This window comes from Petaurus breviceps, unplaced genomic scaffold, assembly GCF_028583685.1.
Source record: "Petaurus breviceps papuanus isolate PSGF00001 unplaced genomic scaffold, PetGlider_PUasm1.0 90895, whole genome shotgun sequence".
Taxonomy (NCBI): Eukaryota; Metazoa; Chordata; class Mammalia; order Diprotodontia; family Petauridae; genus Petaurus; species Petaurus breviceps.
Genome location: NW_027187372.1, coordinates 6433986 through 6448333, shown reverse-complemented (window position 1 = coordinate 6448333; position 14348 = coordinate 6433986). Strand labels below are relative to the sequence as shown.

Here is a 14348-nt window from a genome sequence, read left to right as displayed (position 1 = left end):
CATTCTCCCTAGTGAGCAAATAGGCTCAAAATAAGAATTAAGCAGCTTTAGCTTTTCTCTTTTATCACTTATTTTTGTCACATTCATTCTGAGCCTGGTCATATGTCTTTTAGAAAAAAATTGCATCATATTTTCTTTAGCAGAGATAAAAGAAAAAATTTCTTCGTGCTGTTCTTACTTTTCCTCACCAGCCTCAGCTCATTTTGAGCTTTGTCATTCTTGTCACTTTAACAGGACCATGCTACATTTCTGTATTCATTTAGTTATTCTTGATTATATATTCTGAACATTACTTTAAAAAAAATCTAAGATTGTTTGTAACTCCTGTCTACCCTTATCCTTTTACATCTCTTTTTTCCTCCTCATTAGAACTAATGTATACATCATTACATGGTATGTTATTGTTTTGGAACAGACATACTTAAATTTATTTAGCCTTAATCCTTGGGAAGAGTTCAGAAACTTGGCTAATAATTAACTGTAGAAGTTTCACATGAATAATGCTGCACTGGTAAGGATATAAAAACAACAAAGGAAAAGTCCCTTTCCTCAAGAAACATCTAGTCTATTTTGAGGATACAACATATAAGTTGTGTGTACATATATATATATATATATATACATATGTATACTCATAACAGATAAGTGTACACAAAATATATGCAAAGTTATATAAATTTCATGAGAGAGCTAACACTAATAATTAAGGAAATAAAATCCTCTTATAGGAGAAAGCAAATTAATTGTGCTTTGAAAGACAATTAAGGATTTCTTTGAGGTTAGTTGAAGAGGATGCATATTCTACACATGAGGGAACCATCTGTATAAAGGCATGGAAGAAATGGAACATCATATTCAGGGGAGTGTTAGCAGTACAGCTTGGCTTGACTGGATTCTGTGTCAATGAAAGTAATATATAGTAATCCTGGAAAGGTATACAAGAGTTACACTGTAGAGGGCTTTTAAGTCCAGGATGAGGAATGTACATTCTAATTTAGTAGTCCAATAGAGAGCTGTTGAAGATATCTGAGTAGGGGAGTGACATGGTCATGTTTTAGGAATACTGATCTGACAATATGGAAGACAGATTAGAGAAGGGAAAGACTAGAGGCAAGGAGATCAACTAGGAATCTCTTATAATACTCCAGGTGAGAGGTGATGAAAATCTAAACTGGCATATAGAAGAAATGCTGTGGAGGTAGAATCAATAAGACTAAGGAACTGATAGGATATTGGGGGTGAAAATGAAGGAAGACTCAAGGATAACATCAAGACTGTGAATCTGGGAGATTCAAAGGATGGTGATGTCTTCAAGAGAAATAAGGAAATTCGGAGTGGGAGTTTATAAGAAAGACAACAATTTTTATTTTGGATATGTTGAATTTGAGGATATTCTAATAGATGGTCAGCATGCATTTGGTAGTGTGGGGCTGGAAGACAAGACAGAGATTAGACCTTAGCACACAGTAAGCACTTAATAAATACCATTTCATCCATTAATAGTTTTAGCAGTCATTTGCATAGAGATGAAAACTGAACACATTGGAGCTAACCAGATCACCAATGGAAAGATTATATAAAAAAGAAAACAAATATCAAGACAGAACCCTGGGCATACCCATAAGTAGGGGGTAGAGTCAGGATAACAATCCAGCAAAAGAAATTGAAAAAGAATAATAATGACTAGCAACTTTGTAATGTAGCGCTTTATCATTTGTGAAGTACTTTACAAATATCTCATGTTAGCTTCACAGTAATCCTGAGAGGTAGGTGCTATTGTTATTCCATATTTTACCAATATGGAAACTAAGGCAGGTAGGTTGAGTGATTTGCTCAAGTGTTCAAGGAAGGAATTGAATTCAGGTCTTCCTGACTCCAGCTCCAGCATTCTATCCACTTTACCACTTAACTGTCTCTAATGTTTAGAAAAGTATAAAGAGAAACAAAAGAGAATAATGTAATAGAAACTAAGTGAGACCAGAGTATGCTGGAGGAGAGGATGGTCAAAAGTTCCAGATGTTGTAGAGGAAGTCAATTAGATTATCACTGTATTTAAGACATCATTGGTAACACTGGAGAGAGTTAAGCAGTGTGATCAGAAGCCAAAATTTAAGGGATTAAGAAGAGACAGAGAGATCAGAAAATGGAAACAGTTTTAAATAATTTCTTGGAGTTTAGCTCTCAAAGATAAAATAAACATAAAATGGCTTTGTGTGTGTGTGTGTGCAATTTTTCGCTGGGTCTTTTTTTTTTTACTATTCTCTTTTTATAAAATATACTAACTTCCTAATAATTTTTTGTGTTAAAAAATTAACATACCCAGAACCTTTAGGACAAAGTGCTTCTTGACTTCCCCAGCTTCATTGGAGGCAATACAAGTATATCTTCCAGAATCTTCAATCTCTGCTTCAACAAACTGAAGGACCATTCCTTGGTTACTCATTTTCAAATGGGTGTCCAGCTCCGGAGGTTGACTCTCTTTAAGCCATGACACAGAGGGAATTGGGATTCCATCAGTAAAGCATGTCAGTGAGGTGGGACTGCCTTTTACAATTGTTATTTCCTCAGTTCCAGCTGCATTGTCCAAGCTTGGTGGTACTATGTAGGGAAGAAAATAATAAATCAGATCATACATATTAATCTTTCACTGATTCACTCTGGGGTGGTGGCAGTTGAGTACAGAGATAAAGGGGGCTGCCTCTATTTGTGAAGTGCCCTCTTTTCAAATTTAGTAGAATATACCCACCAGAGCTTGTGCTTTCCCAGCACAGCCTTGAGAAATCAGCTGCAATCAGGTATTGGAGGAGAACCTGAGTGCAGGAGCCATAATAATAATAATAATAATAATAACAATAAACAGAGAAGAGAGCTGAGTGCAAAATATAAGCCAAAACATTTCTTTTATTTATAAACTCTCAATATTTCTGAAAATGGAGAATTTAATACTTTGTGTTTATATAATTATATATGTGTGTATATATATAAAGAATGACATAACACATATACACTAATTAAAATTATAACCTGACATTATGAGAAAAGTCTTAACTCTCTTTTGGGATGATAAAGAATGACTTCATGCCTGGAGAGAAATATAATTATTTGAACTTTATACTTGGAACAATATTAAAATCAAGGTCAAACTAGGGTAAAAAAAATCCTTGGCAGAAATATAGACAAAGGGGCCCCACTGACAGGGTCCCAGACTGTAGGAAAATTTCTATTCCCTATACTTAAGGGAACCATTGTGTAAATCCCTTCTTGACCTGTGAGTTAATTCATTCCTGACTACAAAATATGATACTTCACAAATTAAATGCATCAATCAATGGAGAGAAACTGTGAGGAAATTGAAGATATACTATGTCCATAGTGTTTCATTAGGAAACTGAAATAATAAAATAAAAATAGAAATATTTCCCTTACTTTGAAAAAGTTGTTAAGCATAATGTTTCATATTACTCAAGATGACTTACCAAAAACTTGTAGACTATAATGTTTATTATCTACCCCAGCTCTGTTAGAGGCCACACAAGTGTATATTCCAACATCAGACACCTGAGCTCTCACAATTCTGGGGGAAAAAGTATAAAAACAAATATTAAATTCCTAACAAATCCACAAATCATCATTATTTCTACACAGTACTAAGAATCAGGAAGATATGAAAAAAGAAAGCATTCCATTCTAAATTATTATATAATGCATAAAATATCATAGCTAACCCAAGACATACAAAGCTAATATAACTGCAACTATGAAACATTCTTTACAGAAATTAAGACTTAAATAATTGGAAAGATATTCACTGCTTCTGGCTGGGTTGGGCCAAAATAATAAAAATGACAAAACTACTAACTTAATTTATACATTTAGTACAACAAGATTAGCAAGGGAATAATTTATGGAACTAAGTAAACATTAAAATTTATTAAGAGGAAATAAGGTTTAGGATCTCAAAGAAAATGAGAAAAAGTTAGAAGAATGAGGTTATTCAGTTTTCAGATCTCAAACTGCACATTATAAAGTAGTAGCTTTCAAAAGCATCTAGTATTGGATAAAAGCAGATAAGTAGATAGTGGAACAGACTGGATAAGTAGGAAACAGAAAAAATAAAATATAGTAGGCCAGCATTTGCTAAAAAAAAAAAAAGAGCATAAATGACAAGTGAAAAGGAAACTCTTTTTTTGACAGAAATTTCTGGGAAAATTAGAAAGTTTGGCAGAAAAAAGGTTTAGAACACTATCCGAAACTATGCTCCATAATAAACTCAAAAGAGTTATATGACCTGAATATAAAATGTTGTACCTTACAAAAATTAGAAGAAAACAGAAAGGAAGTACTTTTTATAACTGTGATTAGGGAGAAAATTCTTAACCAAGCAGATAATATGGAGGATAATAAAAGATAAAATAGATAATTTTGTATATATGAAATTTAAAGTAGCTTTTACACGAATAATGATAGGAGACATAATCAACAAGCATGAAGTCATACTAAAGTGGGAAAAATATTTGCTCCCAATATGAATAGCAAAAGTCATATATCCACAACATATAGCAAAATGACATCAAATACCATTCCCTAATAGATAATTGGTCAAATGGTATAAACAAAAAGTTTTCAAAAGAAGTACAAACTATAAATTACCACATGAAAATATATTCCAAATCACTAATAGTATGAAAAATACAAATTAAAATCAATCAGATTTTATTCCATATGATAAAGATTAGAAAAGGTGGAAAAAATAGTTGGAATAGTCAAAGTTGGAGGGGATACAAAAAGATAGGCACAGTTTTGTACAATTTGTGGAGCTGCGAATTAGTTCAATTAGTGTAGACATTGAACACATATATTACTTTTTCATTTTGTAAATGTATAATTAAAACGTATGTTGCACTGATATGCATGCATTAATAATATAATATTAAAATGGAAATGAACATCCATTTCTGTAATTATTTTTAACAAGTATGTTTTTAAGATAGGAATCAATGTTCAGTGTTTGAATCATAGCATGATCCAAAAATTAGTTAGATGCATCTAGTACAGATGGACAAACATGACTAAAGTCACTGTTAGAGGAACTGCAGGAAGCAAGGTATTAGTAGTACGTTTGCATGTGGAGCTGTAAATTGGTCCAACTACTCTATTAGACAATTTGGAATTTCATTTTTTAAAAAAGTGACTAGAATGTCTATATCTTTTGAATGTCATGATATTTTTCAGGAAAAAAGTGAATACAAAGAATTCAGATAAGCAGGTGATGACTTATATGAACCGATACAAGGTTAAATAAAACCAGGAAAACAATATACAAAACTACAACAAAGCAAACTCTGATAACAATAAAATAAAACTGGATACTGTGTTATAATGACTAAATGTGAACTCAGAGGAGAGTTGAAAAAAATACCTCCTTACATTCATTGTATGAATGAAAGGCTGTGGGCATGGGATATAGCATATGTTTAAAAATGTGGTTGATGCTCACTTTTACATAACTTTTTTTTCTTATTTTAATTTAAGGTACAGAGATGTTGCTTGGAAGTGAAATGGGGAAGGGATAAAAGAAGTAAAAGTAATGTAAAAACAAAAGATATCAATAAAAAATTGGTTAGAATCTAAAGGAAAGGTCTATAAAATACAACCATTCATTTAAAAATATAATATTTAAAAGGCTGACCTGATCACCTGCCCGGCAGCCAGCAATCGGATTTGGGATGAGATAGGCAGAGGGAGTCCATTCTTTAGCCAATTAATTTGTGGTGGTGGAATTCCAGTGGCTGTACATTCAATGTTTATGGAAGTATCCAATAAGGCCATTAACTTCTCTGCTTCTTCCTTATTACCCACAATTGCAGGTGAAACTACATTTTGCAGCAATAGAAGAAGAAAACCATGAAAATGACTAGTCAAAACTATCCTTATTACAGTGACTTACCCTTTTGTTATGCATCCCAAATGGAAGCAGTGCTGGCATTTTGACCAGAGAGGATCTGTCCCAGAAAACCTGCTATTATTGGGTATTCATTTCTCTTGATGTATTCCTAACGTAATAAAACTATAACATGTTGGAACTGAATGTGTCACAATTTAAAACTCACCATAGACATTCAAGTTAAAAATTCGGTCTTCTTCTCCTGCAGGATTAGTAGCTACACAAGTGTATTTCCCCATGTCAGATGTAAGAGCTCCGAAAATGTTTAGCGTGCTGCCATCTGGAGTCACTCTATGGAAAAGGTCATAGGTAGAATGTACTGAGCTGATTTATGTGGTCCTATGATCTGGAAAACTAACTCTTCTTGTAGTTTTAAAATTATTGTGTTCTTAGACATCAATTCCCAGTAAAGATTGATAATTTCCTTTCATTATACTCTAAGTTGTTTCTTATATCTCTCCTAGAAGTCCTAGAAGGAAATGTGGTGCAGTTGTAGAAAATTCTGTATTTGAAGAGGAATTGGGTTAGAATTTCAGCTCTGTTGGTATCTGAATGATGTTAGACAGGTCATAGAACCCATTTCCTTGCCTGTAAAATAAAGGGGTTATACTAGATGACCTCTAACATGCTTACTAGTTCTAAATCTATGATCCCACTAGAGTCATATGTCATAAAATTGTTGTGAATTCTATACACACAACTAAAAATATTAAGTCTTGGGCTTCAGTACCTCAAATCTCAATCTTCAAATCACAAAGGGAAATGTAAGTGAATCAGATTTAACTGACAGCTAACAGCACCAAAGTTAATTTTTCTTACTCAGAATGTTATAGTTGTGATCTTAACATAGTCTTTCAACTAAATAAAAAGTATGTAAAAGTTCTGTAATGAAAATTTATGGAAATATCTCAACAAAGAAACATCCGAAGAATTGAATATTAAATTTAGGCTTGGAAGAATATTTTTAATACCATATAACACACAGCTCATCTGTGTGATAAAAGCATTCTGTAGAACGTATGGGTATTTTTTCACTGAGTAAATGACATTAACGGACAAAATCAATAAATTTATTAAAGCACTTTAGTGACGTATATTCTATAATTTCATAATACATGTACTCTGAAACAGTTACTCTTAAAATTATCGATGTTAAATGATTTTTGCCAAGTAAAATTGCCTACAATTTTATTTAGTGAAGTTTAAAAATAAATATAATTTTGATCACAGTGACTTCAGATTACTTCTCTCAACTCTTAAATGATTTATTGCTATTCCTAGTTAACCTATAGCTGTTACTATAATCTATTCTTTCAATAAAATGGATTAGTTACTTTAGTCTATTATTTCAATAAAATAGAAGATTTTAGTTAGAATTCTAATATTATTGCTACATTACAAGTCTAGGGGCTATAATTATGCCAATGTTTTCATTATGATTATCATTACTATTATTATTAACAAGTGCAATAAGGCTCACAAAGCACTTTAATATATATTATTTAATTTTATATGTTGTTTTTCAAAGTAAATGTGTTTAGTATCTGATAGAAAGTTTGACTATTAACAAAGTGAGGTGAGATGAAACAAAGTGGTAGTTTCCTGTAATTGAATGATTGATTTAGATAATTGACTCAGAGCACCATTTCACTACTCTCTACAAACTAGTATATCAGTTAAGAACACAAAATAAATATGTTATATACATATAGAATGACTTAAAAAATCAAAAGAAGATAACATATCATAAAGAAGGTGATAGCAAATTTCATTTGAGTATGGATCATGTCTGTTGTACTTTTTTCTATTTTGTTTTTCCATTTTCTCAAGAAATACTTGTTGATTGTTGGGTTGGTAGCAGTACTCCTAGGCCTCTCCAGAACCTCTATTTTATGAAAGTCTCAGACCTGTATTATTTTATTCCTCCCTCTCCAGCCACTTCCTTCATAGCCCCTTGGCTATCCATCATGCCTTTCTCCCACCTCTTTCCAATTCTTGAGCCATGAACAAATCAACTCTGCCAATGTTCCTGGATAGAGTGCATTAGTCTACTCCCTAATGACCCCATTCATCATTCCAGTAACTTTCCTAACTGTTTCCTTGGCCAACAATTTATTTTATTTTCCCCAATAGAATATAAACTCCTTGAGATAGTATACTGTCTTTGCTAATGTAGTTGTACTATGAACATTTAGCACAGTGCTTGGCACATAGTAAACACTTAATAAACTCAACATGTCCCAAAGAGAAATGCCTTATCACTCCACCCAAACACTGTCTTCCCAAATTTTCTGTTACTATCTAGAGCCCCAACTTTCTCCCAGTCAGCCAGATTTGCAACATAGTCATCTTTACCTCCTCACCTGTACTCATTTCATATCTAATCTTTTACCAAATTTCACTTCTACTTTAACAATATCTCTTTTATATATCCCCTTCTCTCCTCACAGGCCTTTATCACCTTTCACCCATACTACTTCAAGTCTTCTAATTGATCTCATTGCCCCAAGTCTCTCCCTACTCCAACCCATCATTAAATGATTTTCCCAGGTCAGATATCTGACCCTATTCCTCCTCTACCCCCAGCCAACTCCAGTAGCTGCTAATTACCTTTGGCACTAAATATAAAATACTTTGGCATTTAAAACTCTTCCCAATCTGGTCCCTTCTTACCTTTCTAGTTTTCTTACAGCTTATTTCCCTCCAGATATTCTATACTTCAGTTTCACTTTCTTTCTTGCTGTTCCTTCTCCCAAATCAGGGGCTTTTAAACTGGCTGCTAAAATGCTCTCTCACCTTACTTCTAATTCCTGGATTCAATGGCCTCCTTCAAGACTCAACTCAAAGTACCACACCCTTAAGGAGACCTTTCCAGGTTCTCTCCCTACCCCTTTTTCCCTCTCTTTCCAACTCATTCTGTGCTTCTGTGATTACTTTTTTTGTTTACAACATATATAGCCTGTATCTATATTTGTATGTTGTCTTCCTCATTGTCATGTAAGCTCCTAGAGGATAGAGATGTGTTTTTTACTTTCTTTGTATCCCCAGTGCTTAAAACAGTGCCTGGCATACAGTAAGAATTTAATAAAATGCTTGTTGATTCACTAATAATTTACCTGAAATTTATTATTCAAAATAATTCCCTTAAAAATAAAAGTGGGAAAATGACCAGCGTTAAATGATATTTAACTAAGTAAAATAGTTGTTCCTTTTTCATATTAATTAAGTTTATTGAATTAAGTCAAGATCATGCCTCCTAGTTTATTATTAGAAGTATCCAAGAAACATCTATCACTGGTTTGCCTATAATACTGTATTGTGGCACACAGTCTGACAATGGTATTAGAATGAAACACCAGGGTATCGATTTAAGGAGTATTTTAGTGTATTTTGTTTATCTGTATTGACTGTCTGCTGAGAGATGGAGTAGTAAGTGGCAAATATGGTTCGCTTTTGGTTCCTAGATCATTGCTAAGAAGATTGATGGCAAAATTGCAATTTGCTTGAACCAAATTAGAAAGGATGAATTATTTTATGTCATATATATATATATATATATATATATATATATATATATATATACACACACACATATATATACACACTGAACTCTTTTCAATTAAGAAATTTTGAAAATAAAGATAGGCCAAATTAATGACTTTTTTTTAAGGAAAAGGGCTATTTTTTTCTCATACCACACTAGTGCAGTGTCAATCTTTGTAGTACAGAAGTCAATCTTTGATGTCATTTGTCTGAGGAGTATTTACTAAATCATGTCTTTTGAAATTTATCTTTTATCTCATGAAAGAAACTCAAGTTAAAGACAAGAGGACAAAAATGTAGAGATAAACCATCATATTTACTGATGTGCTAGAAGCTATAATGTTCTTTCATCTTCCAATACAGTTCACTAGAAACCAGTAAAGTTAAAAATCTACAGATTTTTAAATAAGCATATATTGAATAAGGTGACCATTATGTAACATTCTGAGCAGTTAATACATAATTATGTTAATTACATATTTAATAGTTAATACATAATACATAAGATTTATGCATAGAACAATTTACAATGTACAATTATAATAACATAAGTTAATATTTATTTATAGTGATCTATATAGTGTATCATGCAATGTCCAGGTTGTGGAAATAATAAAATCCTCATTTTAAAGATGTGAAATCTGAGGTCAGAGGGATTAGATTGACTTACCCTGAACTACTAAATAATGGTGCCAGGACTTAAACCTAAGTATAATTCTCTTTCCATTACTTCTTAATGCACAATTTTGAAGAACATAATTTGCACACTAAGGTTAATTACAAAGTTCACATTTAAACATACCGTATTCTTTCTATTTCACCACTGGTTATAGGTTTTCCATTTTTCAGCCACTGAACAACAGGTGTTGGAATTCCATTTGCATTGCAGACCAGATGAATATTTTCTCCCAGAAGGACACTAACTTCTTTTGGCATCTCAGAACCAACAATATTTGGAGGAACTTTGGAGAAATAATCATAACTTTCATCAATAAGAATGACCACCTCCAAAGCATTAAACTACTTGATATTTGTGTTTAGACATATACATGGAACTTTAGGCTTTGAAAGACACCTTAGAGATTATCTACTTAAGCTATCATTTTAAAAATATGATACAAATTTATAAGATACACTTAAGGAAAGGGTGTCAGAATGATACGAGCATATGAACAATACACCCTCCCCACCATCCTGAAGGTCTGATGCTTGCCCATCAGTCTCTGAATCTTGGGAATTGAAGAGTGTTGGGGTCTAACAGTTTCTTCCAGAATGCCAAATGGACAGCATGTTCACACCTTGACTCCTTAATCTTAAACTAGGCAAGTGTTTGTGGGAAATCCTCTCCAGGGTTCTTTCTCCTATATGCCCCCAAAGTGAGAGGGATTCAGGGAATGAAAAGAGAAAAGCAAACCTCTACTGACTTCTCTTTCCTTTCTTCAGAGTCCATAGCTTTGTTTTTATTCTGTCTCATTTCCTTTTCTATCAGAAGAGTAGGATTTCATGTGGGAAAGAGTTGTTAATTTTAGCATGTCTCTTTTCACGAACTCTTGGGACTACGATACCCACCAGGACACTTGGATGTATTGGAATGAAGGCAACAAAACACTGTCCAAGTCCTTTGATAAAAGCTGTGACAGTCCATGGCTGGGAATTGGGGGAAGAGGTTATGAGTGCAGGACAATGTTGAGTCAGGTTTGGGTTAGAGCAGTTATAAAGTGTCCTCTTCTGTTTCACCTATGCTAAGTGCTTTAAAAAGTTTATCTCATACGAGTTCACATTCTAAAAGGATAGGTTACAGAAACCCTGCAAATTATAATAGAACCAGAACTTAAAAGCACTCATTTTGTGTGCAGGAGACAATTTCAACAAATACTTTCCACAATAATGGACACTGAATGGCCATGAGAAACAGATTACTTTGATGCCAGTAAATATGGAAAGGATTAATGAAAATATTATGAAATAATACCTTTTTAATGATATAAATATATTTGGACCATTTACAAATTTACTTTATATGTTAGGGCTATTTCTTGTTGTTAATGAAAGATAGCCTTATTTGTATTCAGTGTACCAACACATACCTTGAATGGAAAGAAGGTAATTTTTCTGAGCTTTTCCTTCTATATTTGATGCAATACACGTATATGTTCCACTGTCTGAATGTTGAGACCGTGCAATCTGTAGCTTGCTTCCACCAGACAAAACATGGATCTCAAGTGAATCAGAATTTTCTGTGGATACAGAAATTGTTTTTTTTAAAAACATGATAATTTTTTTTTCTAATGAGGTCACTATAATTTCCTACAATATCATAGTACTTAAAATATAGAACAATTCATTTTCTTCCATATAGGAGTATTCTTGAAAAGTGTACTTAAACTCTAAGAGAAGAACCCTATTTTAAATGTAGAAATTCATTTTAAAGGAATCTAGTAGTACATCCTTTCTAGTAGAGTCTAGTAGTCACCCTTTCATCTGCTTTATAAAATCTGAATTTCATTCTTTTGGGTTTTCTTGAAAAAGGACTCATATGAATATGAAAACATTCCAAAGAAGTGATTTAAAATTACATTTATAGTATAGGTGTGATACTATATCAACTACCTGCCATAATATATCAATTTTATTCTAAGTTAACTTTAACAAACTAGATCAGTAAAGTACTATTTTATGGTCATGAAATCATTTCAAATATATCTTCTCAACTGATCTACATAATAATCTGGTGAGATTGATAGTGCATTAATGACTACATTTTGTAGAAAAGTAAGGCTGAAAAAGATTAAATGATGACTACTATGACAGGATATATGATAAAGACCTAATCTAACTCTTGTGGATTCAAGTGCGGTATTCTTCTACAAAATGTTGCCTTATTGAAAAGTAAATGTTTAACAAAAAAAACTAGTTTAAAAATAATATAATTGATAAACAATTCAACTTTTAAAAGTTTAAAACCAAACTGCCAAAATAAAAAATGAAGAATTATTAATAACTACTGTAGCTATGATTATATGCTAGAAACATTAAGAATTTAAAGAAAGGGGGATGCTAGGTGGTGCAGTGAATAGAGCACCAGCCCTGGAGTCAGGAGGACCTGAGTTCAAATCTGGCATCAGACACGTAACACAACTAGCCACATGACCTTGGGCAAGTCCTTAACCCCAATTGCCCTCCAAAAAGCAAAAAAAAAAAAAAAGAATTTGAAAAAAGTAAAGTAATACCTATAAAAATATAAATTATCCAAATTAATAAGAATGAGTAGAAGCACTGAACAACTAATACTTATTGAAATGTCAAACTATAAGGGGGTATGCTTTATAAAACTAGACAAAATACTAATAAAATTTATTTGAAAAAACAAAAGTTCAAGAACTTTTGTTCTTGAAGGGAAACAACAGAAAAAAAGGGAATGAAATGACATTGTTTTAACCAGATCTGAATTACATTGAAATCAATAATTAATTGCCAAAATTATTTATTAGAGGCTAAAAGCATTTTAAAAGTAATCAATAGTCAGACACGGTGACATGTTCCTATATTTCCCACTACTAGAGAGGCTGAAGCTGGTGACTTTCTTGAGCTCAGGAGTTCTGAAAAAAAAAAATTCTGAAAAAAAATTTCAATTGTGTATCTCCACTAAGTTTATCTTTATTTATTTATTTTTTAAAGAAATTGGGGTTAAGTAACTTACTCAAGGTTACATGGCTAGATGTTTTGGGGTGGATGCTAAATGTCTGAGCCCAGATTCGATCCCAGGTCATCCCGACTCTGGGGCCAGTGATCTTTTTTTTTTTTTAAAGCAATTGGGGTTAAGTAACTTGCTCAAGGTTACACGGCCAGTTATTTCTGGGTGTGGTGTTAAATATCTGAGCCCGGATTTGATCCCCAGGTCATCCCAACGCTGGAGCCGGTGCTCTTACTCACTACGCTACCTGGCTGCCCCAAGATTACCTTTTTTTAAAGCCAAGTTAAGACAGTGGATGATCAAAGAAGGTATAGAACCACAGTTCATTATCAGCTATAATCATTTCATTCAAAGTGAAGGCACAGCTATTCTTATTTTACTTCAATTTTCTCAAAGAGAATGAAAATGAGCTTGGCACAGATAGACCAAAAACGGGTAATAGAGATTTGATAAGTAAGGATATTGCAAGAAAGGATCTTTTTGCCTTTGATGAATTCAAGTCACTTGGACCAGGTGAACTATATCCTTGTGTGCTATGGGAAATGGTAGGTACTGATTTACAAGTCAGTATTAGTGGTACTTAAGGAAAACGCACTGCTGGACTAGAAAAGGGCAAATATCCTGATTTTCATAAAAGGAGATAAAAGAACTTACAATCTATGGGCCAGTGAACTCAACTCAAATTCCTGGAAAAAAATTCTAAAAGGAATCACTAAAGAAATGGTCAGTGAAAACCAAGAAAAAGAAGTAAGGATTATAAAGAGACATTTATGAAAAAATTGCCCTTTATTTTTTTTAATAATATATTTGGTAGAGTATCTAATATTATTCTTATGGAAAAGTTGAAGGGCTATGAACTAGGTGATAATACAATTAGATTGATTCAGAACTAGTTGAATGGCCAGACTTAAAAGAATTATCATTATTAGTTCAGTGTCAATTTGGTGAATCATCTCTGGAGAATTTTTTTTTAGGAATCTTTGCTTGGATCTGTGCTATTTATCACTTTTATCAGGGACTTGGATAAAGGTATGCTGGTTAAATTTGCAGATGACACAAAGTTGAGAGGGAAGGTTAGCACATGGATGACAGTGTTTGGTTCCAAAAGGATCCTGATAGGCTAGATCACTGGGCTACATTTAATATGATCCAATTGAGTGGGAATAA

The 14348-nt window shown here is 32.9% G+C and overlaps 1 protein-coding gene and 1 long non-coding RNA gene across 2 annotated transcripts in view; one reads left to right on the top strand and one right to left on the bottom strand.

The window, feature by feature from the left end:
• The window catches only part of HMCN1 (hemicentin 1), a 514591-nt gene that overhangs the window by 108186 nt on the left and 392057 nt on the right, over positions 1-14348 (bottom strand). The window contains exons 63-68 of the mRNA XM_069074427.1: positions 11575-11724; positions 10290-10449; positions 6111-6235; positions 5690-5873; positions 3477-3574; positions 2320-2598 (exon numbers count right to left, since the gene is read on the bottom strand). Of these exons, the coding sequence (XP_068930528.1) occupies positions 2320-2598; positions 3477-3574; positions 5690-5873; positions 6111-6235; positions 10290-10449; positions 11575-11724 (996 nt within the window). The remainder of the gene's footprint in view (positions 1-2319; positions 2599-3476; positions 3575-5689; positions 5874-6110; positions 6236-10289; positions 10450-11574; positions 11725-14348) is intronic.
• The window catches only part of LOC138151006 (uncharacterized), a 92728-nt gene that overhangs the window by 75693 nt on the left and 2687 nt on the right, over positions 1-14348 (top strand). The window lies entirely within an intron of this gene.